This window comes from Schistocerca piceifrons, chromosome 3 (genome assembly GCF_021461385.2).
Source record: "Schistocerca piceifrons isolate TAMUIC-IGC-003096 chromosome 3, iqSchPice1.1, whole genome shotgun sequence".
NCBI classification, from domain to species: domain Eukaryota; kingdom Metazoa; phylum Arthropoda; class Insecta; order Orthoptera; family Acrididae; genus Schistocerca; species Schistocerca piceifrons.
In genome coordinates, this window is record NC_060140.1 from 841,247,020 (window position 1) to 841,274,228 (window position 27,209).

Genomic DNA, 27,209 nt, shown 5'->3' on the forward strand with positions numbered 1-27,209 from the left:
CAATGCTCCCAATCACACGACATTTAGATTATGTTTTGAGCAGACACAAAATGACTACTCTTGCACACTCATGATAATCTTTGGATCCAGGGTCATGTCACAGTTTCCCCGTTTCCTAGATTGAAAAGGGACGTAAAAGGGAAACGTTTCTGCAGGTAGAAGATCTGAAACAAAAATCAGATGGCGTCTCTGCCAGGTGGAACGGGATTTTTGGTAGGTTTGGAACTCGTATGTATGAGAAAACGTACCACCACAGTTGTATCTTGAGAATGCCTTCATTCTGTCACACCATCCTCAATCCCCACTACTGATAAGAGTATTTTATTTTCTTGGTGCATTTACTGTGGAATCCATGCTTTCATTGTGTCGAGTATAGACCCCTGATGAAAAGTTAGCGCACTTTTGAAAGTGAAAAGGACCCCACAGTAAATGCGCCAAGAAAATAAAATACTCTTATCAGTAGTGGGCATTTAGGATGGTGTGATAGAATGAAGACATTCTCAAGATACAGCTGGGGTGGTACGTTTTCCACATATACATCATGAGCTGAAATCCCTCGGCCATGCAATAAGATGAACATCCTAAATTGAACATATCGTATCTGTTGTGAAAATGGAGCACAGGTTTAGAATGGTTAGTAATTGTAGTACATGTCTCCAAACTGTCAGCATAATGTATCTGACGAAAATGTTCGTATTAACGTCTACAAACGCCAAAAAAGCTTTAGTCTTAAGCATAGACGCTAGTGCAGATTGCGAAAATTAACTGATACCGTGATGGCGGAAAAACAGACGAGAGATACTGCTGATGTGGGTGAAGGATCACGTGGAATCATAGCATATTGTACAGCAAAACCAGCTATAATGATCCCTGCCCTGAAAGACATTATCTCATGGGACACGTGATCTGTCAGTCGCTATTGATACAGTTGTCAGAAGTTATCAGTTCCTGTGGGTGGTTTGAACAGCCCTGGACCACTTGTGGTGACAATGTAAAATGGGGAGTACATAACAACGGTGGTGGTGTCTCAGTAAGGTCAATGTTCCACTTGTGGTGTCTGGCATCGCTGGTACCTCTGATTCTAGGTGTCAGTTAATTGGGTGTATTGGCAAGTGAGAAGTACTTTCGTTAAGAATAGTTTGTGGCGTTGCTCGTATGGGATGGCAGCTGGTGGCGGGTGTCATTGACAACTTACTTTAAGTGTCCTGTCAGTTACTACACGTGCACTGACCGATGAGGATTCACTTGCAATGAAATATGGCCATATGACTGTATGTTACATTGGTGATAGTCCTACGTCTGGTCACCACATCGGCATCCATTAGAATAATGTCACTGGTAGTTTAGTACTATAGATATGTTTTCTCGTGAATATTCTACGTTTATGGTACCTCTTTTAGTACAAACAGAATATCCGCTTACGTGTGCCGAAAAGTCTGATATGGTCCAGTTGGCGTCCATCAGCTTGGTGCAGCATTTGTGCTGGCTGATGTTGCTAGTAACACGGAGTGTAGATGGCGGGGGAAGTGTAAGTACTGTCATCTGGGAGCCCACGTTTGGTAGGAGTAGCATGATGTAAAGCAAACATGATGGTGGTGATACTGTTGCTGGCCAAATGTGGCTTTCTCCATTTTTTACTCTATGTATTTGTATTTTGTGATGATATGCATCTTGGAGGATTTAGTTTAACAGTCACAACTCTATACATACGTATGTATGTTTAGGCGATGTGCAGCTATAAGATGTACACTGTCTGATCAAAAGTATCCAGACACATGTTAGTGGACATTTGTATGAAGTGTGTCCTTGTTTAGCCTTTATGATGGCTTGATCTCTGCTGGGGATATTTTCAATGAGGTGTCTGAATATCTGTGGAGGAACAGCAGCCCATCCTTCCCCAAGAGCCGAAACGAGAGACAGCTGTGATGTTGGACGCTGGGGTCGTCATTATAGCTCATACCAAAGGTGTTCCATTGGGTCATGTCGAGACTCCAGTCTATTCCAGGATTGTTAATATCCACAGACGATTACCTGACAGAGCCTGCTTTATGATAGATTGCATTGACATGCTAATATAGACAGTCATCATCATCTCTGAACTGTGACACTACACAATGCTGCGAAACATGTTAAATCCTTCCATAAAAAACACCACACGCCCCTACCGTAACACCACCTCCTCTGTACTTCAACATTACAATTACACATGATAAAATACTCCAGGCATCCACCTAATCCAAATGCTTCTATCAGTTATCCCAAGGGTACAGAGTGATTCATCACTCAAAATGACTCAGTTCCAGTCATCCATTGTCCAGTGGCGTTGCTCTTCACGGAACCCGATGTGTGACTTAGCATTTCCTACAACAATGTGTGGTTTATGAGGAGTTGCTCAACCATTGCACCCCAATATTTCTTCACTTCCTACACACAGTAATTGTCCTAGCTTGACTGCTGGTACTGATTTCGACTCAATCCGCTGCTTTGGCATGAAATTTTACAACAACCATCAGCAATACAAGCCCCTGTCCGTCAGTACATGAGGAATGAGTGGCCTTGCTTTAGCTGTGGATGTTTTTGGACTGTTTGCTTTACTATCACACCGCCAACAGTCGACTTGGGCAGTTTTAGTGGGGTTCGGACATCCCTGATCAATCTGTTTAGTCCACATCGAACTCACTGAGCACTTGAGACTGCCATATTCCGCTGTTACTGCTTCTCTACCAACAACACAATACTCACCAAATCATTTTGTATTGGTAAGGCCACCTGTATGCATATTTACTGGTCAATAACACATTATATCGATGTCCAGGTATTTTTAATCAGATATTGTGGCATCCAACAACTGGGATTTAATGTCCTGCAGCAGAATCTTTTATTTTACACTGGGCAGCACTAACTACACTAAAGAGCCAAAGCAGCTGGTACAACTAATATCGTGTAGGGCAACCATGTTCACGTCGCAATCGATGTGGCATGGAGTAGATTAGTGTCTGAAGTAGTGCTGTAGGGAATTGAGTCCATGATTTCTGCAGGGCTGTCCATGAATCCGTAAGACTACGAGTGGGTGGAAAGCTCTTCTGAACAGCATGTACCAAAGCATCCCAGATTTGCTCAGTAATGTTCATATCTGGGGAGTTTGGTGGCCAGCGAAAGCGTTTAAACTCAGGAGAGTATTCGGGGGCCACTCTGTGGCAATTTGGACGTGTGGGGTGTCGCATTGTCCTGCTGGAATTGTCCAAGTCCATCGAAATGCGCAACAGACATGAATGGATGGAAGTGATCAGACAGGATGTTTATGTGCGAGTTGATGTCACCTGTCAGAGTCGTATCTAGACGTATCTGGGGTCCTATACCACTCCAAATGCACATGCCCCACACCGTTAAGGAGCCTCCACAAGCTTTAACAGTCCCCTGTTGACATGCAGGGTCCATGGATTCATAAGGTTGTCTACATAACTGTATACGTCCATCTGCTCGATACAATTTGAAACGAGACTCGTCCAACCAGGCAACATGTTTCCAGTCAGCAACAGTGTTGAAAGGCCCAGGTGAGGCTTAAAACTTTGTATCGTGCAGTCATGAAGGGTACACTAGTGGTCCATCAGGTCTGAAAGCCCATATCGATGATGTTTCATTGAATGGTTTGCCACTGACCCTTGTTGAAGGCCCAGCACTGAAATCTGCAGCAATTTACAGAAGGGTTGCACTTCTGTCTCGCTGAATGATTCTCTTCAGTCATCGTTGGTTCCATTGTGCAGGATCTTTTTCCAGCTTCAGCAATGTCAGAGATTTGATGTTTCACCGGATTCCTGATATTCATGGTAAAATGGTAAAATCCTCACTTCATCGCTACCTTGCAGGTACTGTGTCCCATCAGCTGTGCACCAGCTATAACACCACTTTCAGTCCACTTAAATCTTGATAACCTGCCACTGTAGCAGCTGTACCCGATCTAACAACTGCACCAAACGCTTGTAGATTTTATATAGGCGTTGTCGACCGCAGCGCCGTATTCTGCCAGTTTAAATAGCTCTGTAGTTGAATACATGTGCCTATACCAGTTTCTTTGGCGCTTCAGTGTACATGTCAGGGTAACAGGTTTTCTGCCACACTCCTAGGCCCACTGCTTCACTTTCGTCTCACATGAGATGTGACATACAGTAATTTTGCTGATTCGTGCTACATACCCCTCAATGAGCGAGTAGGATGGCAACAAATAACGAATCCATTAGACAGATTCCCACAATGACCACAAATTCCCCAGCTACTGTGCTTCTATGGTTACCATCGAAACATAACAGAACAAATTCCCCTAGTACTGTGCTTCAATGGCCAGCATCAAAACATAACAGCACACATCGCAGAGTAAGTTTCATAACATGTCTGTAATGTTTATATCACAAGAGATGCTTTGCTCTTGTCGACAGGTGGGGGACCACCTGTGGCAGGAGATGGATGTGCGGCTCTACATGGCAATGGCAATGCCGCTGTTGATGGCCATCGGCCTGGTGCGGCAGCTGCGCTGGCTGGTGCCCTTCTCATTGATGGCCAACGGGTTCATCGCGGTGAGCTTCGGCATCACTTTGGCTTACATCTTCACGGACCTACCACCGACTGACCACGACCGCTCCATGCTGGCCTCTCCTGCTCAGATCCCGCTCTTCTTCAGCACAGTTATCTTTGCTATGGAAGGCATTGGTGTGGTGAGTAAACTTCGCAAGTAGCTTCCTACCACTTACTCTCAGTTCAATGGTATGCCAAATTCAAGGACACATTTATTAATTAGCAACCACAGCAGCCTGCTGGTCAGGAATTGCTATCATAGAAATATACCACGGAAAATGCTCAACAACCACCGGTAATATTAACTCATTGCCAGCTGGGGTTGTCTGAAATGGACCTAAAACATCGAGCCTGATCGTTTCAAATGGTTTTGCAGTCTCTGCAACCTAAGAAGTGGAATTCTATTGTGGCTTGGATTAGCCTACTGTGCACATGGTATGAAGTGTCAAACATACTGATTCACATTACTATTTCTCGTATGTCACTATAATTTTTGTGTTACTTTCCTATCTGTCACTCTTCATCCACCAAGATTGAACGCCACATGATTATATGGCTATTTGATACTTCATTCCTCAGTGACAATGGATCCACAAAGTGTGGTCCATATTTTGTTAATTTGCAGAATAAGTCTTCATATGCTATAAACTGAAGTATGACCTGAACATCTGACACTTTGTGTCAGCTGCCTGCACTGTCTCAGTCAGTCTCACACTTCATAAGTAAGCACAGTATTTCTGGCATCATGGGAAAGATGAAATCTGTGTCAAAATCTGGAAACACCCAACACTGTATCTCTGGTTAATGCATTTTTCAATGCCTGAAAGTCACATTCGCATTCTGCCAACCCTTCAAATTAACGCCTTATTCAGCAAATGATTTAATGGTTGAGCAGTTTATGCAGAGTTTATGACAAATTTTCACTAATAGTACAGAGGGCTAGAAAATACTGTAGCTTTTTCATTATTTGATGGGTTGTCAATATTAAACAGGGATTGGCTCATAAACCCTCTACACTAGTAACATGGACGCAAGTACATGACTGTCCAAAATTAAATTTATCAATACTTAGCGTAAGACACACTACACGTAGGCTGCTAGGATACTAAATAATTCCTCCAACCGTTTTATATGTTTGTTCATTTTTTCTGAAAGTATTGTAATACCATCAAGCTATAAAGAAATGTTCTAGGTTTTAGGTCATGCAAAGACCCATCTAACACTTTTTCCAATGTGACTGGTTCATTTTTAAGTCCAAATAGTATCCTGTGGTACTTAAAATGCCCCCATGGGATTGTAAACGCTGTTTTAGGTCTGTTCCTGGTACTATCTCTGTCTGATGGTAGCCACTCTCCTGAACCATTGTGTGGAGATATTTGCTTCAGGCTAAGTTATGAGTTGTTTCTGTGGTATTTGTTAATGGATAGATTTTGGTGATGGTTTGAGCATTCAGGTGCTTGTAGTTGAATCAAAAGCTATATTCTATTATGCTATTTGTCGCGTTTTTCAGGACCAGGACCTCAGGTTCCCCAGAGGGACTATCACTGGGTTCTATAATGCCCTCTATCAGATGTTGGTCAATGAACTCTTCGATAAGTGATTGTAAACACTTTATTATATGATACTTTTTCTCCTAAACTGGAGCTTTATATCTTGTTGGTATGTCATGTTGTGTAACAGAGGAAAAGGATAATGGATCCTGTACATTAAAAAACTCCTTAAAATGTAACAGTAGTGCTTCCATCCCTCGCTTTTCACTGCCCTGCAGATGACCAACTTTGTCATGCAACGTAGACTCACTGATGGTATGCTTGTAACCGTGGTGAATACATGACAACACCTTCATGATTGGTTTTGCCTTGTGAAATTGCCTCGCTTGTGGTGGTATTACCCAATGGAAACAAAGTGCTTCCATGCTCTACTGTATGTTGTCAAAATCGATTTTAGCATAATGTTTAGTAAGTTCAGTGGTTCAGTCAGCCCGAGAATTGCAGAATACCGTTCAACAACCTATGGTAACACATCTATATGCTCGTAGAAACTCTTAGCCCCAATGTTAAACTTGTACAGTACTTTCATCAATTAATTTATTTCATTATCGCCAACTCTATGCTACCTGTAACGTGGAGATCCTAGTCTCTTTTTACGCAAGAGATCTTGGGCAACAGGCGATACATCCGCCACGGTATCTATTATAAGTACGAACTGTGACAGAACCCCGAACAGCGGACTGACGTACTAGGACATGCATTGATACTATGCTACAGTGCACGGCTAGGCACTATCCGAAATCTAGCCTTGCTTCATATAAACCTGTAAGAAAAGGACGACTGACTGCTGTGCTCCATCACTTTGAAAGTCGTGTCACAGTCACCGAGTGCATCCAAATTCCTAATGGAAGGTAACTTGATATTAAAAGCAGGTGTTCCTTGCCACCAACGAAGCTCCACAACCAGCATTCCATCTCTGTAATTAATCGTGCAGTAGTACATCTTATTGGGAATGATTTCTGATGGCTGATACAGACCCATACGCTTTTAACGAACGCTTTCGCCGATACCGATTTTCTTGTTTCTTGCTACTGCACTCCTTTGTTTTGGGACCTACTTGTCCACACTCGTAGCACTCTGGCTGACGTCAATGTTTTTGGAGATGGCCCCCACGTCAACTGTGGTGATATTTTATTACTGGAGTAAAAACACAATGGTCACTACGATGCCTTACTCCTATATCTATTTCTTGCAGTTTATGGCGATCTTAATAGCAGCGGCCAAATAAGAAAGATCGTCCAGTCTAACCCAACGTGTCATTTCAGTGACAATTCCGTGAAATAATGCGCCAAGAGCTCTATTATTGGCTTCAAAGCGCAGCACCCTATTGACTTCCTCGTTCCACGTTAGCTTATATGTTTGGAAATTGATCTCTCAGATCACATCTGAGAATGATTTGATGGTCTCCTTATGCTTTTGAGCGAACGTGTTCAGTTTCTCCCTAAAGAAGTGCGCACTTTTCCACTTACAGTACTACTGTCATAACACCTCAGTTGTTTCAATATTCATGCGTACCACAGGGCCCCATGGTAAGTAACATACAGCTTAGTCTCTCCAATCAGCCACAAATTGACCATACAAATGTATGTCCCGTTAAACGAACCGCCCAGATTGGCTGTAGCTAAAACGTCGTTGAGAAACACAGTTATATCCTCTGTTGCCTTACCGCAAATAGGCATTATCAAATTTTCCGATGCAGATTCGCTAGAAGGAGAGGGTACACTCGGAATAGTCTTAACTTCGAGCTGCCCTAGTACTTGTTGCTCCTGGGCAGTCAGTACATCTGCCTGATTCTTGTAATATTCTAATTCCCCAGTTTTCTGTTTAAGCACAGCTTTTCACCTAATTCTCTGCTCCGTCATAGTGGCAACGTAAGCACTCATACTAGCTGTGCATGTTTCTGCCAGCATCTTGTATGCCACTAGTGTCCAAACAATAAAGAAGTATACAATACAAAAGGACGTAAACATGCCGTTCACTCTACAGAGCACACAATAAACAAGTAATTCTAGTTCTTACAGCGTATCACAGACCATCTATATTCACTATAGTCTCATTCCAAATGACACCAACTAGCGAAACATATGACTAGCACAGCCTTCATGCATGGCATCTTGTGCCCAAGAAGATTGCAAAATTCACGCGTGACAAATGTGAAAAAGACTCGCGGCATTATTATCCCTAAAATCAGACAGGTCTGGAGGTTCACATGGCTGTATAAGAGTTACCTTTAGCTTAAAATAAACACCCCTGTAATCTACTATAGCCAATGAATTATGCAATGAAAAAGGCCAATCAAAAGGTAAACAAAATGGTTCTCAGTGACCACCCTGTACTGTGTGAAGTGTCGACTACAAGATGGGTAGTTTTGAAGGCGACATCAGAAACTGTCAATTTCAGGGCCACTTCTACCAACTTTACTGGTTACTCCTGAAGTTCAGGATTATAAGTGAAGTGGTGACGCTGCTGGTGCAACATGTTGAGACCTGGGAACCCATTAGGGTGGCTGTCATATGCCCGAAGTCATCAGGTAAATAGTGTTGTGTACAAACATATTCGTTATTAGTGATTTTACAACATGGATTGTCTTTTCTGGTCTGGCAGAAGTCACACTGAATCACACACCCGTGCATGGTGAGGGTTTTGGGCGTAGCCCTCTGGAGGCTCTGAGTGTTTCACAGGTCAGTTAGCGAGATCGTGAGTCCACAGGCGCACGCCTACAGTGACTCACTAACAGCGAGTGCAGCGCACCTCAGCACTCTCAGAGACGAGCAAACGCTTAGGCGTGTACCAATAGCATATAGTGGCCAGCAGGTTTCGTGAAGGTAGAAAACCTGAACCTCAATCAGTAGCACAGCATATAGCCAGGTCAAACAGTTTTGCAGTCACTCGGTATGGCCCTTCGCGAGGGGCAGACACAGCTTGTCTGCATCTTCCATTAGTCAAGGATGTGACCAAACAGTAGTGGCAGCTTGCAACAGCTAATTACCACCATAGTCAGATGGCTGCAGTCTGAGGCGAAGTCCTAATACAGGCAGCAGAAACCACGCCATGATTCGAAAACCCTAGCGAGATTGTCATTCTGTCGGAATCAGTGTTCTGAAGACCTGACACCAATCCTGAGGCATCTGAAACAAAGTTATTTAAGCTGGAATTAATGCCGCCACGGCGGAGGTGTCAGTAATTTAATGCCTCCATACATTTCAACAGTGCTAGGATTCCATGAAGCAGCTGAGCTCGTATGTTACATATTATCAAAACATATTATGTGGCTCGCAGTATGACGTATTCGGTGCTGTCATACTGTACCGTTTGCACTCCTCATATATTGATTGTCTCAGTGTGGCAACGCGTTACGAGTGGTGCCCTGTCTTCTGCAACATTGGTGCTCTTTGCATGCTCCACATTCTGATTTTGACACACGGTATGGGTGGGACTTGGTTCTCGGCCCTCTGTGCCAAATAGTAATTTTGAAAGTCTATTCGTGCACCCAGGAATTGGATCTGAAGTGCAGCACTGCATTCAAGAACTGTATCACATTTACCCACAGGAACAAAAATTATGTACCACGCTGTTTTGCTGTTCTTTTTTTTTTCGAAACATACACACACTGGAAACGGAACACCGATTAACTACTCTTTAACATTCAACTTTAATTATTTTTCATACTTTCGTATGGAGAGGTAGTAATTTTGGACTTTATTATGAAATCGCTTTCATTTACGGAAATCATGGTTGGTTTGCAGGTTTCACTTATTTGAATGATTTACACCCGCACATGGTGTTGCTTCACAACCCTGAATTCATTGTAGAATATCGCTTTTGTAATATCCAGTTGGTCACAGCACCTGGAGTTACATCCCCTCCTCTTTCTAGTTACACATTTCATATAGCTGATCTTAAGTACTGCGACTATGCGTGTGTCACCACCAACAGCACAGATGTGGAAGCTATCAAAACTGGACGACGAAGCAGCCACCAGAAGACTAAGTCAGGACGAATCCCCAAAGTTCGCGCTCTGAACACCTTTCCCAGTGGAATCGACACACACATGTGCTCAGAGGAAATGCAAACCACTGAATGCTTTGGCATTCATCTCGATACAGGCTAATCTCTTCACCTCAGTTGTTCATGAACCATTTAAAATATTGTAACTCTGTTTTGATATAAAGAATTGTGAAAAGTTCCTCATTAAATGATGTGTTGTTTCTTTTCATACTTATATTAATTGCAGAGATATAAGTACCAGTTTCCCTTTTCAAATGGAACTACAGTACTTCCTGCATCTAATATTGTAATTCTTGAGGAATTCAACGGCGTTTGACTCTTCAAATTCGGGTTGGTAATTTCGGAGTGATTATAGTAATTGTGGCTTACGATTTATCTGCTTTGAGCGTGAAACCGATTGCTGTATTATTCTGAAGTTTCTATTGTTTTATGGAACTGTCACGTCAAACTGAGGGGGCACTTCAGCTTGACGCAGATAAGAGAGTATACTTGCAAATGAGCAGTGGGGGAGGAATGCTTAATTTAAAACTGATAGCAATGATGCTTGGATACATGGGATGGGACTAAGGTAACGGTTCTCCTCTTGTTTCTGCCTCAGATTTTTAAGAATGGTGCACGTGAAAAATGGAATGAATTTGTAAAACAGTGAATCTACGGCGGCACGATTACGTTCTCGCCTACAGAAAAGGGCCACTCACTAGTCGGGATTTCTTCTTCAGCAGCCGTTCACACATCGGCACGTTTAGAAAACGAATAATGGTTCTCAAGTGGATCACTTTTAGTAGCTGTGATCGCGCTAAATGTTTCTAAAAGGTGTTTCAAAAGTTTTCTAGTATCAGATTAATTAAACTATGAAATAATAAACAGCCTTCGAATGACGATATCGATATATAGTTACTTCTTTTGTACAAAAACCCCGCCGAAGCTGTGTTAGACTCAAGTTACAGTACAGACATTCACAAGCAATAATTGCCAGTTTTAGTATCCAGTCGAGCCCTTTAGCGAAAACTTTATTCAGGGATGTATTGTGTTTTCGGATTCTGGCTTAAAGATTCCTCAAATCATTCCATTCAAACGTTCAGTTCTCGGTCACGACTTGCTCAGTGCCCCACACAGACTTCAGTTACTCAAAGCGTGAAAGTTCACACACAACATCCAGAATTTTCAGTTTTCGTCTTCCTTGTTTGTCCACAAACACTTTCGAACATACTGACCTCAATTGTAACTCATAATTACGCAAATTCACTACACCCATTTAGAGCTCCTAGTACACGCGTCCGATAATATGGATAGCCATGCTGAGAATCCAGCTAGAATCCGCAAGGCAATTCTGTAGCCCACGAAATACGCGCGAGCGTACTGTCTTCTGACAGTCTGAGAAACTTCACAGCAAAACCACTATAAGAATTAAACCACTTTATCCTGCGTCTTCTACTATGAACCAGTCATAACATACCACCTTTGCAGAGCGATTTATTAGACGAAGAAATTTATAAAACCCACAAATAACAAACACTTTTTGCTTAATTGAATTATCTGAATATGTTTCTTGTTTCCTCTGTAACAAAAACTGGCGAATTATACATTCCAAATTTCCTCCACTCAGTTCCAGGACCCACGCTACCATTTACTCAGTTAACAGACATAACAATACTCGTTTCCCGTATTAGTTCGCATTTACACCTTCATTCTTACTAATAACTCAACATGTTTCATGAGCAATAATTACTAAAAGACATTATATTCAACGATAACATTTACCAGGTGTACCGGTATGAAATGAGCGTTAAGATACAAATGTGTCCTTAGGGAACATTTGTTGTGAACGAGCCTTAATTTTTTTTGTTTGGTTGGTGTGACATCTGTCAAATATATTTAGTACACATCAAGTCATGGAACAAACAACATATGTTTTCATCGTGTTAACAATGAAAAGTGATGATTTGCGGAAAGCATTAATTTTTTGTTTTGATTTGAAAAAAAAAGTGTTGCAGAGTCGCATCGAATGCTTGTAGAGGCATATGGTGATCATGCTCTATCAGAAGCAACATGCGAAAGATGGTTTCAACAGTTCAGAAATAATGATTTTGATGTAAGAAATGAAGAACGTGGAAGACCACCAAAAAAGTTCGAAGACCTCGAATTGCAAGCAATATTGGATGAACAAGATACTTTGAGTCAGAATCAAATGGCAGCAATGCTAAATGTTGCCCAACAAACAATTTCTGACCGTTTGAAAGCTATGGGAAAGATCCAAAAATGTGGACAATGGGTGCCACATGAATTGAATGAAAGACAGAAGTAAAACTGAAAAACCATTTGTCAAATTTTGCTTCAAAGACATGAAAGAAAATCAATTTTGCATCGAATTGTTACTGGCCATGAAAAATGGATTTATTTTAAGAATCCTAAATGGGAAAAATCATGGGTTAATCCGGAACAACCATCAACATCGACTTCAAAACCAGATCGATTCGGCAAGAAGACAATGCTCTGTGTTTGGTGGGATCAGAGAGGTGTGGTATACCATGAGCTTCTAAATCCCGGTGAAACTGTGAATAATAATCGATACAGACAACAAATGATTAATGTGAACTATATATTGATCGAAAAAAAGACCAGAATGGGCCAGAAGACATGGCAAAGTAATTTTTTTTACACGACAATGCACCTTCACACAAAGCAAAGCTGGTTCAGGATACAATCAAAACACTTGGCTGGGAGCTGCTACCCCACCCGCCGTATTCACCAGACTTGGCCCCTTCCCACTACAATTTGTTTTCATCAATGCGACACGCAATGGATGAGGAACAATTCGATTCCTACGAAGAAGTCGAAATTTGCTTCAAAAGATGAACATTTCTATTGGCGTGGTGTCCACAAACTGCCAGAAAGGTGGTCAAAATGTATAGAAAGCAATGATCAGTACTTTGAATAAAATGTTTTTACCTTTCAATTCAAAATTAGTGTTTCATTTTAAAAAAAAACGCCCATTTCGTGCCGGTACACCTGGTAGTTTCCAAAACACATAGTTCTGACAGCTTAAGATTTCATATTCTGTATGACAGTGGCATTGTTCAGCAACAGCCGTTAACTACTCGGACCTACCCTAAAATATTCATCTGTCACGAGAGTTGTGACTCATCGCCTGTATGGAGCCAGTTGCTATCGTCCGATTTCCGTACTCGCGATGCAAGCCTTTATACCTCAAATTAAGATATAATGTTTGTTAAAAATTTCTTCGAGTCATGAGCTTAATGTCGAGATACATTCTTGCACTGCACAATTATTTTAGCAACTGCAACAAAAAGGGTATCACAAAATAATGTGGTCATGAACATTACCTTAAAATTACATTTATGTCATCACAGTTTCCAATTCCCCACCGTCTACTGCAATACTTGTTGTAGTCACTGGTGCGAAGGTTTCTGGATAGAATGAAGAGATCTTCTGATGACGTGACGCAAGAACGGATGGAAGTTGTTTGCGAGCAAAACACGAACAGCGCTGGTCTACTTACTCCACGTACCCTTATGCTCATTACAAAGCTCTAATATAGCCTTTGCATTCTCTGCGAGAGCGAAATGAAGGGGAGTTTGGGGGCGGGTGTAGTAGATTTCTAGTTTCAGCACCTAACATTAATTCTTGAAAGGTTTTGATTAGTTTTTCACTGAGAAAAGGCTCCAAATCTTGCAGGAGTATGTCTCTGTCAGGTATACTATGACCGTCAGATGAGCGGCTTCTACGATTTCCGCCAGCATCCTAAGTCAGTGCTGAAGGTAATCTAGGGCGAGCGTACTCCTGCTGCACTCCGATTTGCTCAGCAGTTCACCGGATCCGTTAAACCGAGTACCACCAATACGTCCTCTAGCCCTAGCATATCATAATGTAATACTTTGTCCTCTCGCAACACAAAAGCGGTGGTAACCAACCTCGGAATAACATGATGTAAATGATGGGTGATCCACATTAGTCTTTCCTCCCTATTAGGCAATGCGTGCAATCTGGTAAATGCTCTCAGCGACCTGCTCGTGTCCAGAACAGCATGTGCGCCTAACGCTGAAGGTCTAGGCAACCCACCCTACTGCAATGTGAAGCACCTACGTCGCTGTAGGCGTTAAATACGGACTATTAACACACTGTTACTGAAGCCTGCATGTAAGCACAAAATAGAGAACGACTTTCTGGCTCTCTTGACGCTCGTCAGAACCTACCACGGCAAAATATACGCGGGTAATCCCAAAAGTAAGGTCTCCTATTGTTTTATAAGTATATAGACCTGCTTATTTCTACTATGATTTACATCAGTTTACAGCTTGAACATTTAGCTATTTTTCGACATAATCACCATTTCTGTCGATGCAATTTTGTAGACGCTGTGGCAGTTTTTGTATTCTCATGTCATACCAGCCCGCCGCCATGCTGTTCAGAAAGTTATGAACCTCATCTTTCACCTCGTCTTCGGAGCTGAATCGCTTTCCGGCCAAATGTTCTTTTAACCGAGGGAACAGGTGATAGTCACTGAGCGCCAAGTCAGGACTATAGGGTGGTCGGGTGATTGTGTTCCACTGAAACTGTTGCAGGAGAGAAACGGTTTGCGGAGCGAAGTGTGGGCGAGCGTTGTCACGGAGAATGTGTAGGCCCTTGCTCAACATTCCTCTTCTCCGGTTCTGAATTGCCCGTTTGAGTTTTTTAAGAGTCTCACAATAGCTGTCAGCGTTAATTGTGGTCCCAGTGGGCACAAAGTCGACCAACAATACCCTTTTCAGATCCCAATAAACGGTTGTCATGACTTTACCAACAGACTGTGTTTCTTTGAATTTCTGCGGCTTTGGCGAAGAAGGATTCCGCCACTGGCCTGATTGTTGCTTGGACTCAGGTGTAAAGTGGTATGTGCAGGTTTCGTCACCCGTGACAATTGAGTCCAGAAAGTTGTCCTGTTCGGCTGCAAGGCGGTGAAGAAATGCGCGGGAAGCATCAACTCGTTGCCCCATGTGGTCCTCAGTATGCATGCGTGTCACCCATCTTGCGCACACCTTCCGGCAGCTCAATGTTTCCCTTAAAATTCTGTGAGCGGTGCCTCGGGAGACCTCAGGAACCAACGTGCAGAGATCATCCAGGCATGCTTTGCTGTACCTTCAACACTGTCTCCTCAGAAATTTACGGTCTCCCGCTCCTTTGTTCGTCGTGAATTTCGGTCCGACCAGCTGCAAACTCTCTACACCACTTACGAACATTTTTGACATCCATGCACGACTTACCATACACTTCCGTCAATTGGCGATGGATTTCAATCGTCGCAGTGCCCTTTGCGTTCAAAAACCGAATAACTGCGCACAGTTCGCACTTGGCGGTATCATCTAACGGGAGCTCCATTTTGAACGGCTACCAAGCTAAGACTGAGCGCCTCAGCGCGGCGTGCGCATGTTTACACACAGCGCGTGAAGCACTCTTTATAACAGTGTGACCAACTGTTATAAGAGTGTGACCAACTTCCACACAGAGTTTTGTACTTATAAAAAAATAGGAGACCTTACTTTTGGGATTACCCTCGTAATGTAGATGCTTAAGCTGAATTCTATAGCTTCCCTGAAATCTGTTCTGGCAAGCTTGCTGCGTTCATCCACGAGACAGAGAATCAATATATACAAAACCCAAACTGATTTAGTGTTCCTTGAGGACCAGAAACGTTCAACACTGTTGCCAAGTGAAGAAACTGCGGGAACTGGGAATTTCGGGCCACTTACATCTTCACACGCTGTTCATCAACTCAAACGGCTCCGTTTGGTTGGGTGCCGTGACTAGGAGGCATGGACTGTTCAAAATAGCATCGCATTTTGTTCAGCTTTGAATCGTGGCTCTGCACTTCCTCGGATGTCCGCAAGCATCCTTATGGGCACTAATTTCTCTGATTTACCCGTCGCGGTCGTTTAGGCAGACGTATGCGGGAGGAAGTAAAAAGTCGGCACCTCTTCATGAGAGGTACGCTCTCCAACATTTAGCAACAAAATTTCTCCGTGAAGCTCAGCACCTCTCTTGTAACGTCTGCCACTGTAGTCTTTTGTAAGTTTGCGTGATGCATTATTAATCGAAATCCGTACGAAAGTCACCTCTTATCTTTCCATCTTCTCCGACCGCTGTCGCCGAGCAGTTCTAGGAAGTTCAGTCCGGAACCGCGCTGCTGCTACGGTCGCAGGTTCGAATCTTGCCTCGGGCAAGGATGTGTGTGATGTCCTTAGATTATTTAGGTTTAAATAGTTCTCAGTTTATAGGACTGATGACCTCAGATGTTAAGTCCCATAGTGCTTAGAGCCATTTCAAACATCTTTATATCTTCTATACAGCTTCCAGTTTTTAGGGACGGGAGCTATAGTGCAATGCTATCATCTGAGATACCGTTTCAATGAAATCGCTTGAAGCGATTAGAAGTTGTTAACATGGAAAATTGTGAAAATGTATTTTCGTTGTGAGATATCAACTTCTGTAGTTTTAAAGATACTCAAATAGTGTGTACCATCGAATGTGGCTCACTTTTCTGAGATCACAAATGTATTCAGATTTGTATTTGTTGTGAATCGTTGTCGTATCTCAAAGAGCTGTAACGTAACCATCTTCAACATTTTCTGACACTCCGCTGTTTCCTGGAGCATTGTCTCCTGCACAAAGGGCATGGGAATAACAGCCGTCCAAATTCCCAGCTTCGGGATTTTCCCCAGGTCCGCTCCTTTGCTAACACTGGAGCGTCCCGCCAGACCATTTCGTTCTATTGCCGCTGGGGCCGCACAGCTTCGCAAACAAATTCACTTTTATTTGCAATAATCCTAGCTCGCCTACATACCCGTAATGCTGCACAGCTCTTCTTAATGTGGCACATTAGCTGGCTGATTACGAACGTTAAGTCGCACCAGAGTTAACAAACACAACATAATAAATACGTACATAACGTAAAAAATGGAATGCACTACTTTCTTGTCAGATCAATAGCGTAAATACTTCTGCGCCGGTATATGAACAGTATGTACCTCGTAGTACACGTGTTCTCAACTCCTGGTCTCGCGGACGCCTTCTCGCCTCTCTCGATTCCCGCCGGTGTCAGAGATTTTCACCTGTCTCGAGATGACTGGGTTTTTGTGTTGCCCTCATTATTTCATTATCATTTATGAAAGTAGCGAGATAGGACTGAACAAAGGTTGGGAATTTGTACGGGCGCACAAACCAAACATCACCATCATCATCCTAGGATGTCATATTATCAGCTTAAATTTTCTAAATGCAACGTAAATTATAAAATTATGGCACAATACTTAAATACCAAAATACACACATAAATTTAAATAAACACCCGAGCCAGATCACTGTTTTCAAGAGTCTTTAGTGCATTTTCACTAATTTGATAGCAACCTTTACTTTGACGACTACATCGCAGCACTTCACTTTCACACACACGTCATACTGTTGGCCTTCTAACGTCGAAGTTTAGGTGGTTCGCAGTCCAGCTGCCACTGCAGAAATTCGTGTCGCAGTTGATCAAGTACTGCGCCGAACATGCGTCAGTTCTCAGTCACTGTCAGTGCTGGAGGACGATAGCTGTCGAAATACGACTGTGTTGTACTTAATAATAAACATACTCTTTCCGAATCCCCCACAGATCAGGCACTTAACACTCTCCGCAGAGGAACCAATACAGTCACAAACAGGACAGCAAGCGAAAAGGAGAAAAAAAAACCTGATTTACAGCATAGGGAAAACAGACTTGATTTATGTCGACATTTCAAACACTGTGTCTATGTTCCCACTAGAAAATACGTCTTTCGTGCTATGAAATTTGTTCGACATCATAAGTCAACAAATGTTTTATCATTTCTCTAAAATTTTACCACATGTAATTATAAACTTTAAAACTAATACTATCAGCTGCAGAAATCGCCCATTTCAGTGTATAACTGGGTCATAATTCATCAATATCGTATTAGTATAATAAAGCACTCATCCACAGAATTATTTTTATGAGCTTTATGTGAATTTATCTCCAATATTTATCTATAAATCCTTAAAACCCTGCCAAAAAATACATCTTATACAATTCATCAACGAAATATACTTCCTAATATCCTTCCTAACGTTGCCTTTATTTTGCACCTAAACACATGTTCTACTTCCACAAACAGTTATAGTCTTAATCAGATCTGTTGACCTCCAAGCACCAAATTTTATGCCTACAATAATTACAAACAAACTACATCTAGTATATGAGAAGCCCATCTGAAATACTACAAGCGTCACATATAAATAACCCATGGAAATTTCCATCGCAAATCTTACGTACGATACAGTTTACATTACTCTCTTACGCAAACAACGGAACTAATTTTGTGCTGCCGACCTTCATCCACCATGATTTCTGCGGCCAGTATCGACACTCTTCCACGAAGTCGTGCCTCCATACTTTATTGCACACATTCTATATTCACCAAGTCACCCCCTGCACAAAACAAAAAATAGTCCCACAAATTTCTTATATACTACACGTGAAATTACATTTATATACATATTTATATCTATACTCACCTCATTCTTCATTCACGCAGTCCAACTCTGCCACCGCTGCCTCTACTAACACTTCTTTTAAATCTCACCTTTTTGCGTTTTTGAACAGCTCAAATTTGTGCCCTCTTTCCTCGTCTACCGATTGACTCTTTCGTTTACAGACAAACTTTGTGACTAACGCTGAAACAACATTTATAGAGTCGAGAAACACACACTTTCTTCATTCATCAGCGTCGCTTACAGGCTGCACATTTTTAATTTCACCCCTCTCTAAACACAGTTCCCTCAATTGCCTATCCTTTTTCTTCGATATTTATGGTACACATCATAATTTCACAACAAATCTCAATCACATTACTCATTCTCAGATTCTCCCGATCTTCTTCTAACAAAAAAAAAAATGGTTCAAATGGCTCTGAGTAGTATGGAACTTAACGTCTGTGGTCATGAGTCCCCTAGAACTTAGAACTACTTAAACCCAACTAACCTAAGGACATCACACACATCCATGCCCGAGGCAGGACTCAAACCTGCGACCGTAGCGGTCACGCGGTTCCAGACTGAAGCGCCTAGAACCACTCGTCCACACCGGCTGGCCTTCTAACTCATCTGTAGGATATAAATCAGGAATTAAATCACTCTCAGAATTATTCCTTTCATCATCCTCGCAAGCATCAAATATACTGTCCCCTCCCTCTGAAGTAACGATATCTTTCGCTGCAACATACTCGCAATTAACCATACAATCTAAGTCTTCGTCTCTCTTACGCAAAATCTCAATTATTTCCGCCGAATCACTACAAACTTTATCACAATTAGCTGCATTAATAACCACCGGTAACTCATCACCATCAACTTCTTTACCTAAAACGTCCGCTACGTCCGCTGATACACTACAGATATCACCAACAATAACTCCGTCGACTTCCGCCAGTACACTATAACTGTTCCTACTGCATCGCCCGACATTAGAATTCGCACTACATTCGAACTTCGCCAAAGTCGGATTTACCTTTGTCTCCATTACATTTTCTTTACTTTCACACTTCTATAACACTTTCGATTCTGAGCCCCCATGCAACACACTGCTTTCACATTCATCCTTCCACAGCCGTTCATGACTCATGCTTTCATCAAGAGCCATTGCTTGACGTCCATCAATAGAAATAAATGCACAAATTCCTCTCAGAATAGCTAGATCAGAAGGTTCGAACTTCTCAGCTTCAGCACCTAAAACATCACCTTTACCTCCCTTTAAAAATAAATCACCCACAACCGCGTATATGCAATGAAATTCATCTCCAGCTGACGAAACTACAGCTTCACCACTTTCGCAGCTATCTTCACATATTTCCGTCGCGCCGGCCGCAGTGGCCATCCGGTTCTAGGCGCTTCAGTCTGGAAGCGCGTGACCGCTACGGTCGCAGGTTCGAATCCTGCCTCGGGCATGGATGTGTGTGATGTCCTTAGGTTAGTTAGGTTTAATTAGTTCTAAGTTCTCGGGGACTGATGACAACAGATGTTAAGTCCCATAGTGCTCAGAGCCATTTGAACAATTTTTTGAGACCGTCGCGGACGCGCGGTTCCAGACTGTAGCACCTAGAACCGCTCGGCCACCTCGCCCGGCGGTTGCGCTTATTCCTCATTCTATTCTTACTTTTTATAGCCTTCATCTCCAACATTTTAGGCTTCGTGGCCGAATTTTCGACACTCATAGGATGTTTAAATTAACTTATTCTTTTCAACAAAGGTTTATTTCGCCATCTCCGGACCTGCGATGCGGCGATCCCTAATTTCCCGACCTCGTATTCTGGGTTTTCATTTCATGAGGTTTCTGCCCCTCAAATCTTCGTTCACGATTTTGATTTTCGTAATGATAGTTCCCGCTCCCATTTCTCCTGTGAAAACTATTACTGTTATAACTATTTTGGTGATTAGTATAACTCCCGTTTTGGTACCCATTGTCCTGCCCACTGTTCCAAATACGTGACTTGAATTTCAACACTTGTTCACTGTTATCAATGAAATGGTTTAGCGCCCGTAAATCTCAAAAACACACACATCAATGAAATGTAAAAACCCTTCAATGTAGTTTGTCGGACTGTGGACAAAATTCCATGGTAAAAATTCCGGCAGTCGTCTCTTGAGCGTCGTAATCGCCGCTAACACTGCTAGCAGACGATTTATATGCGCACGCACGCACGCACGCAAAAATCTCACATCGACCTGCCTCCGTATTTGAATCTTGGTCCGTTTAGGAACTCATTGTGAAGTAGCGTTCGCTTCTCTTCATTCCAGATTTGTTCAGTGAACATCTCTCAAACATTTCATGGGTAGTAAATTAAGCACTCGTTAAATTTGCCCATAATTTTGCATTGGCCTCAAGATGTCTTTTAACTAACTTAATTTTTGCCTCTTCCTCTATTCCTCTCTCAAAACTATCTCTACACGCAGCAAGAAAATCAACTGGATGGCATATTCCATCATTTGCTTAACACTTTGCCGTTCCTAAGTTAACCCATCACACCTAACACAGTAGTATCCTAATATCCTGCTAATGCATGTAATTCTGGTCGTTCATCTTCAATCTGTTGTTACCGCTACAAAAGGTCCTTATTAATCTCTGCTTCCAACTCTTGTCTATTTTCCTTCACCTCTTTTTCACTCTCTACCACTCTACCAGACAAATTGCCAATAGACTTGCCATTTCCTCAAGTGCATTTTGCCTCAACTCACAATTCTTAACATCACCGCCCAGCTCTTAATGTGTCTTTCCCAAAAATCTTTTTCCACAGTGTCGATTCTGGCATTAACGAAACTAACCTCAGAAATTTTGCCTATATCTCCCCTTACATCTAATTTTGAATCAACCAACCCTTCTATATCAGATTTAATTTTCTTCATCTCAGCTTCTACTGTTTCTGCTATACTTGTCTCTACCGAACCTATCTCTGTCTTTATTGAACCTATCTTTGTACCCAACATCCCCGTACCCCCATTTCAGAGTCCATATTTGACCGAATTTCCTTTAGCTGTGCCACTCAATAATTCGCAAATACATATCCCTTATCTGATTTCGGACTATCTGCCCCACTAACATCGTCTCTACTAACTACCACATTCAGATGTAGGACTAACTAGCCCACTAACAATACCTGAACAACACAGACTGTGTGATTGCTTCATCGTTAGGAGCCTCATCACTGACAGTGACGATGCAGTTTCACACATTTTAACAGTCTCGGTGCATATACTTAACATGAGAGTCATGCTGACTGTTTCTGCTGTACTTTTGCTGCTCGAAGTGCCGTTGCTGATGAACTCGAAGTTGCAGTCGGTGGCTGGCTTTGCCGTGGCGGCTGCTGCCCTCGAGGTCTCTCGTCCGGGATATGGTTCTAATTCCTTTAGAGCTGCAAATGCAACTCTAACTTGCTGCAATATTCTGTGATCTAGGTCCCAAACCTATTGTGTGATTTGTAGAGTGTGTGGGGGCTCCGAACATATGATTTTGCAGCAGTTGCGTGCCCGCAGCTCGTGGTCCTGCGGTGGCGTCCTGGCTTCCCGCGCCCGGGTTCCCGGGTTCGATTCCCGGTGGGGTCAGGGATTTTCTCTGCCTCGTGATGGCTGGGTGTTGTGTGATGTCCTTAGGTTAGTTAGGTTTAAGTAGTTCTAAGTTCTAGGGGACTGATGACCATAGATGTTAAGTCCCATAGTGCTCAGAGCCATTTGAACCATTTTTGAAGCAGTTGCGTGGTTGAGGATTGGCAGCAACAACTAGGTGTGGGGAAGTTCGCCGCGGAACTTCAAGAAAGAAGAAGAAGGCTAAGCAGAGGCGTGTTGAGTCCTAGTCTGCAGCGGAGATCCCGGACGAGCCCCCAACTGCTACTGTACCTAACAGTTGTTGCTGCTGAGTAGTTGCTCTTCCAAACAGCAATTCATACGAGCAAACCAGTTGCATCTTTATCTGCGATTACTGGTACTTTAGGTACTGGAACTATGCACGGCTCTGTTTAAAAAGAAGTGCTCGATGTAGACATAAGGTCGAGCGGCACAAGTCTGCTTCCACCCCACGCAGCTAATTCTCTGCACATAATAACCCTGTAGTTGTGATCCTGCAGTCAAATAGACTATACGTTAACTAGAACTGCGAGCTAATAAAATACCCGCAAATATAAAATAAAAGATAAACGAATAATTCAATAAAAAGGATTCTATTCTAACGTCTGTAATTGTTGTAGAAGACAGAGACTTACGTTGAATAACATTTAATCAAGAAAGGACATCTCAAGTAAACTGGACGTTGTCCAGAGATATTCAGTTGAAACACATCAATACATATCCTCATCAAGTGCAGTAGAGTTATGTTGAGAGCGTTATGATAATGGTAGCAAAACGCCCAAAAGTAAATAGTCATCAAAAATACACGAAAGCTAAGTCCATGACGCAATCACAATACACAAAATTTTCTCCAGCTCAAAATTGTTCCTAGTTCAACATGATGATTTACAAATTATCATAGGCGATACGAAGAACAGCAACTCATAATCGTCTGTCCTCAGTTCCATAATTTAATTGGAGGATGTTAAGAGTCCTACTCTGGAACACATTCAGACCTCTCGAAATAAAGTCCCCTCGAAAGTATTGGAGCGGCCGTTGACCACCCAGAATCAGTCACCTATACGACTGGATCAAATGGTTCAAATGGCTCTGAGCACTATGGGACTTAACGTCTTAGGTCATCAGTCCCCTAGAACTTAGAACTACTTAAACCTAACTAACCTAAGGACATCACACACATCCATGCCCGAGGCAGGATTCGAACCTGCGACTGTAGCGGTCACGCGGTTCCAGACTGAAGCGCCTAGAACCGCACGGCCACACCGGCCGGCTGCGGTTTATCGTGTCGCGACATTGCTGCTCGCGTTGGTCGAGATCCAATGACTGTTAGCAGAATATGGAATCGGTGGGTTCAGGAGGGTAATACGGAACGCCGTGCTGGATCCCAACGGCCTCGTATCACTAGCAGTCGAGATGACAGGCATCTTATCCGCATGGTTGTGACGGATCGTGCAGCCACACCTCGATCCCTGAGTCAACAGATGGGGAAGTTTGCAAAACAACAACCATCTGCACGAGCAGTTCGATGACGTTTGCAGCAGCATGGACTATCAGCTCCGAGACCATGGGTGCGGTTACCCTTGACGCTGCATCACAGAAAGGAACGCCTCCGATGGTGTACTCAACGACGAACTTGGGTGCACGAATGGCAAAACGTCATTTTATCTGACGAATCCAGGTTCTGTCTACAGCATCATGATGGTCGCATCCGTTTTTGGCGTCATCGCGGTGAACGCACATTGGAAGTGTGTATTCGTTATCGCCATACTGGCGTATCACTCGGCCTGATGTTATGGGGTGCCATTGGTTACACGTTTCGGTCACCTCTTGTTCGTACTGACGGCACTTTGAACAGTGGACGTTACATTTCAGATGTGTTATGAGCCGTGGCTCTACCTTTCATACGATCCCTCCGAAACCCTACATTTCAGTAGGATAATGCACGACCGCATGTTGCATGTCCTGTACGGGCCTTTCTGGATACAGAAAATGTTCGAGTGCTGTCCTGGCCAGCACCTTCTCCAGATCTCTCTCCAACTGAAAACGTCTGGTCAATGGTGGCCGAGCAACTGGCTCGTCACAATACGCCAATCAGTAGTCTTGATGAACTGTGGTATCGTGTTGAAGCTGCATGGGCAGCTGTAACTGTACACGCCATCCAAGCTCTGTTTTACTCAATGCCCAGGCTTATCAAAACTGTTATTACGGCCAGAGGTGGTTGTTCTGGATACTAATTTCTCATGCTCTATGCTCCCAAATTGCTTGAAAATGTAATCAAATGTCAGTTCTAGTATAATATATCTGTCCAATGAATACCCGTTTATCATCTGCATTTCTTGTTGGTGTAGCAATTTTAAAGGCCAGTAGTGTATACATAACGTTACAAAGTCGTAGATAAGCTTCGCTCCATGTAAAGCTCATCAAAATGATGACGTGTGCGTGTATACGTGTGCAGGTCCTGCCCGTGGAGAACAGCATGAAGACGCCGCAGCACTTCCTGGGCTGCCCCGGCGTGCTCAACATCGCCATGGTGATCGTCATCTCGCTGTACGCCGTCATCGGCTTCTTCGGCTACGTCAAGTACGGCGAGGCCACCATGGGCAGCGTCACGCTCAACCTGCCGGTCGAGGACATGTGAGTACTGGGCAGGCACGCCGTTACTCCACGTACAGCCCAGCTCCCACATGTCTCGCAACAAGAGTTCCTCTTCACGATTAATTTCCACAAAGTTTATTCTGGAGTGTACAGGGCGTCATAATGTGAGCTGGTGAAATAACGTTGCAACCACCACTGAAAGTTGCCTGCGTCAATATATACAATAGAAACAGAAGTCAGCATGTTCCACCAGTACCTCAACACTCAATACAGAAGGAAATAGTTGAAGCTGAAAATGCAAACAAAAAATGGTGTGATGTCATTTCTCAACGTGTAAGTGTTGTAAGGGGTGAACCGCCCCTTACGTATTGAGAACAATACATCTTTGCTTCTGTAAATGTATATGATACTAAAATGACTTTCACGGCCGGAAATGTCATGTCCATTATGATTATCCGGCCTGTTATGCCGTGGTCGGTTGATAAATTTTGTCTCAATTCCCAACGTTTCGTCCCCGTCTGCGGGAGACATCTTCATGGGGGTCTGTAGCTCGATGGAAGGTCGAACACACCAGCTGGCTCGCTACTGACTGCCGCTAAATTCCGTGTCTGCGCGCTCCCGCGCCGCGGCGTGACGTCACGTGTTTTGAAAACGTCAGTGCAATTGGCCGCTGTCCGCTGCCGTCGATCGCCGTTGTCATCACCCAGCAGTGGACGGGTGGTACACATCTTTAATACCAGCATCCATATACCGCCGGCATCCATATACCGTTTAATTTCACGCCCTTCTCCTTTCGATTGATATTATTAGGGTGTTTAGCGATTTCGATTGCCTCCCTGTAGAGCCTTTCGTAATATCCGCCGTTTGTTAAAATGTAACGGAAAGAATAGGGAGGATCTTGACGAAGCGGAATATTACCGTAATTTACAAGCCCCCCAGGAAGATACAGGAATACCTTAAGCCTGCCAAGGACGCTCGCAAACCACTGGAAAAAGCTGTATACGATCCCATGCAAAATGGTTCAAATGGCTCTGAGCACTATGGGACTTAACATCTGTGGTCATCAGTCCCCTAGAACTTAGAACTACTTAAACCTAACTGACCTAAGGACATCACACACATCCATGCCCGAGGCAGGATTCGAACCTGCGACCGTAGCAGTCGCGCGGTTCCGGACTGAGCGCCTAGAACCGCTAGACCACCGCGGCCGGCGATCCCATGCAGCTGTGGAGATGTTTGTGTGGGTACCACTAAAAGAACTGTTTCAAAACGTTTGGAAGAGCACAAGGGCAATTGTAGAAGAGGAGAAACGGAACGATCAGCTGTTGCGGAGCATGCTTTCCAGCCAGGGAACCACCATATTCTTTTCGAGGAGGCGCAAGTACTAGCGGCCACAAGGTGGTTGGTTTGTGGGATTAAAAGGACCAGACTGCGATGGTCATCGGTCCAGCGGCCACAAGCGGATATTACGAAAGGCTCTACAGCGAGGCAATCGAAATCGCTAAACACCCAAATAATTTCAACCGAAAGGAGGAGGGCGTGAAATTAAACGGTATATGGATGTTGGTGTTAAAGAAGATGTGTACCACCCGTCCACTACTGGGTGATGGCAACGGCGATCGACGGCAGCGGACAGCGGCCACTTGCACTGACGTTTTCAAAACACGTGACGTCACGCCGCGGCGCGGGAGCGTGCGGACACGGAATTTAGCGGCAGTCAGTAGCGGGCCAGTGGGTGTGTTGGACCTTCCATCGAGCTACAGACCCCCTTGAAGATGTCTCCCGCAGACGGGGACGAAACGTTGGGAATTGAGACAAAATTCATCAACCGACCACGGCATAACAGCCCATATAATCATAATGGACAAATGTATATGATCCCTAACACCAATGTTAATATTTACAGGGTTGTTACACTTGCCCCGTGGAGGCAGTGTGCAGGAGGTCGAGTGGTCAGGATTTGAGACTTGGCATCCAGGCCTGCCGTTAGTAACAAATGGTTTAAATGGCTCTGAGCACTATGGGACTTAACAGCTATGGTCATCAGTACCCTAGAACTTAGAACTACTTAAACCTAACTAATCTAAGGGCAGCACACAACACCCAGTCATCACGAGGCAGAGAAAATCCCTAACCCCACAGGGAATCGAACCCGGGAACCCGGGCGTGGGAAGCGAGAACGCTACCGCACGACCACGAGCTGCGGACCGTTAGTAACAAAACAGGAAATTAGGTAGAATAAAGAGGATGTATTTCAATGTACGGTGTACAAGGGGCGCGCCTAGGGTCGGAAGTTACGAAGTTTAGGCCAGTCTAGGAGGT

The 27,209-nt window shown here is 43.5% G+C and overlaps 1 protein-coding gene across 2 annotated transcripts in view; it reads left to right on the forward strand.

Annotated features, from left to right (window-relative positions):
* LOC124789487 (proton-coupled amino acid transporter-like protein pathetic) overlaps window positions 1–27,209 on the forward strand; it is a 437,101-nt gene that overhangs the window by 390,592 nt on the left and 19,300 nt on the right. For both annotated transcript variants that reach the window (XM_047256866.1, XM_047256867.1), the window contains exons 7-8: window positions 4,434–4,709; window positions 24,748–24,926. In XM_047256866.1, the coding sequence (XP_047112822.1) occupies window positions 4,434–4,709; window positions 24,748–24,926 (455 nt within the window). The remainder of the gene's footprint in view (window positions 1–4,433; window positions 4,710–24,747; window positions 24,927–27,209) is intronic.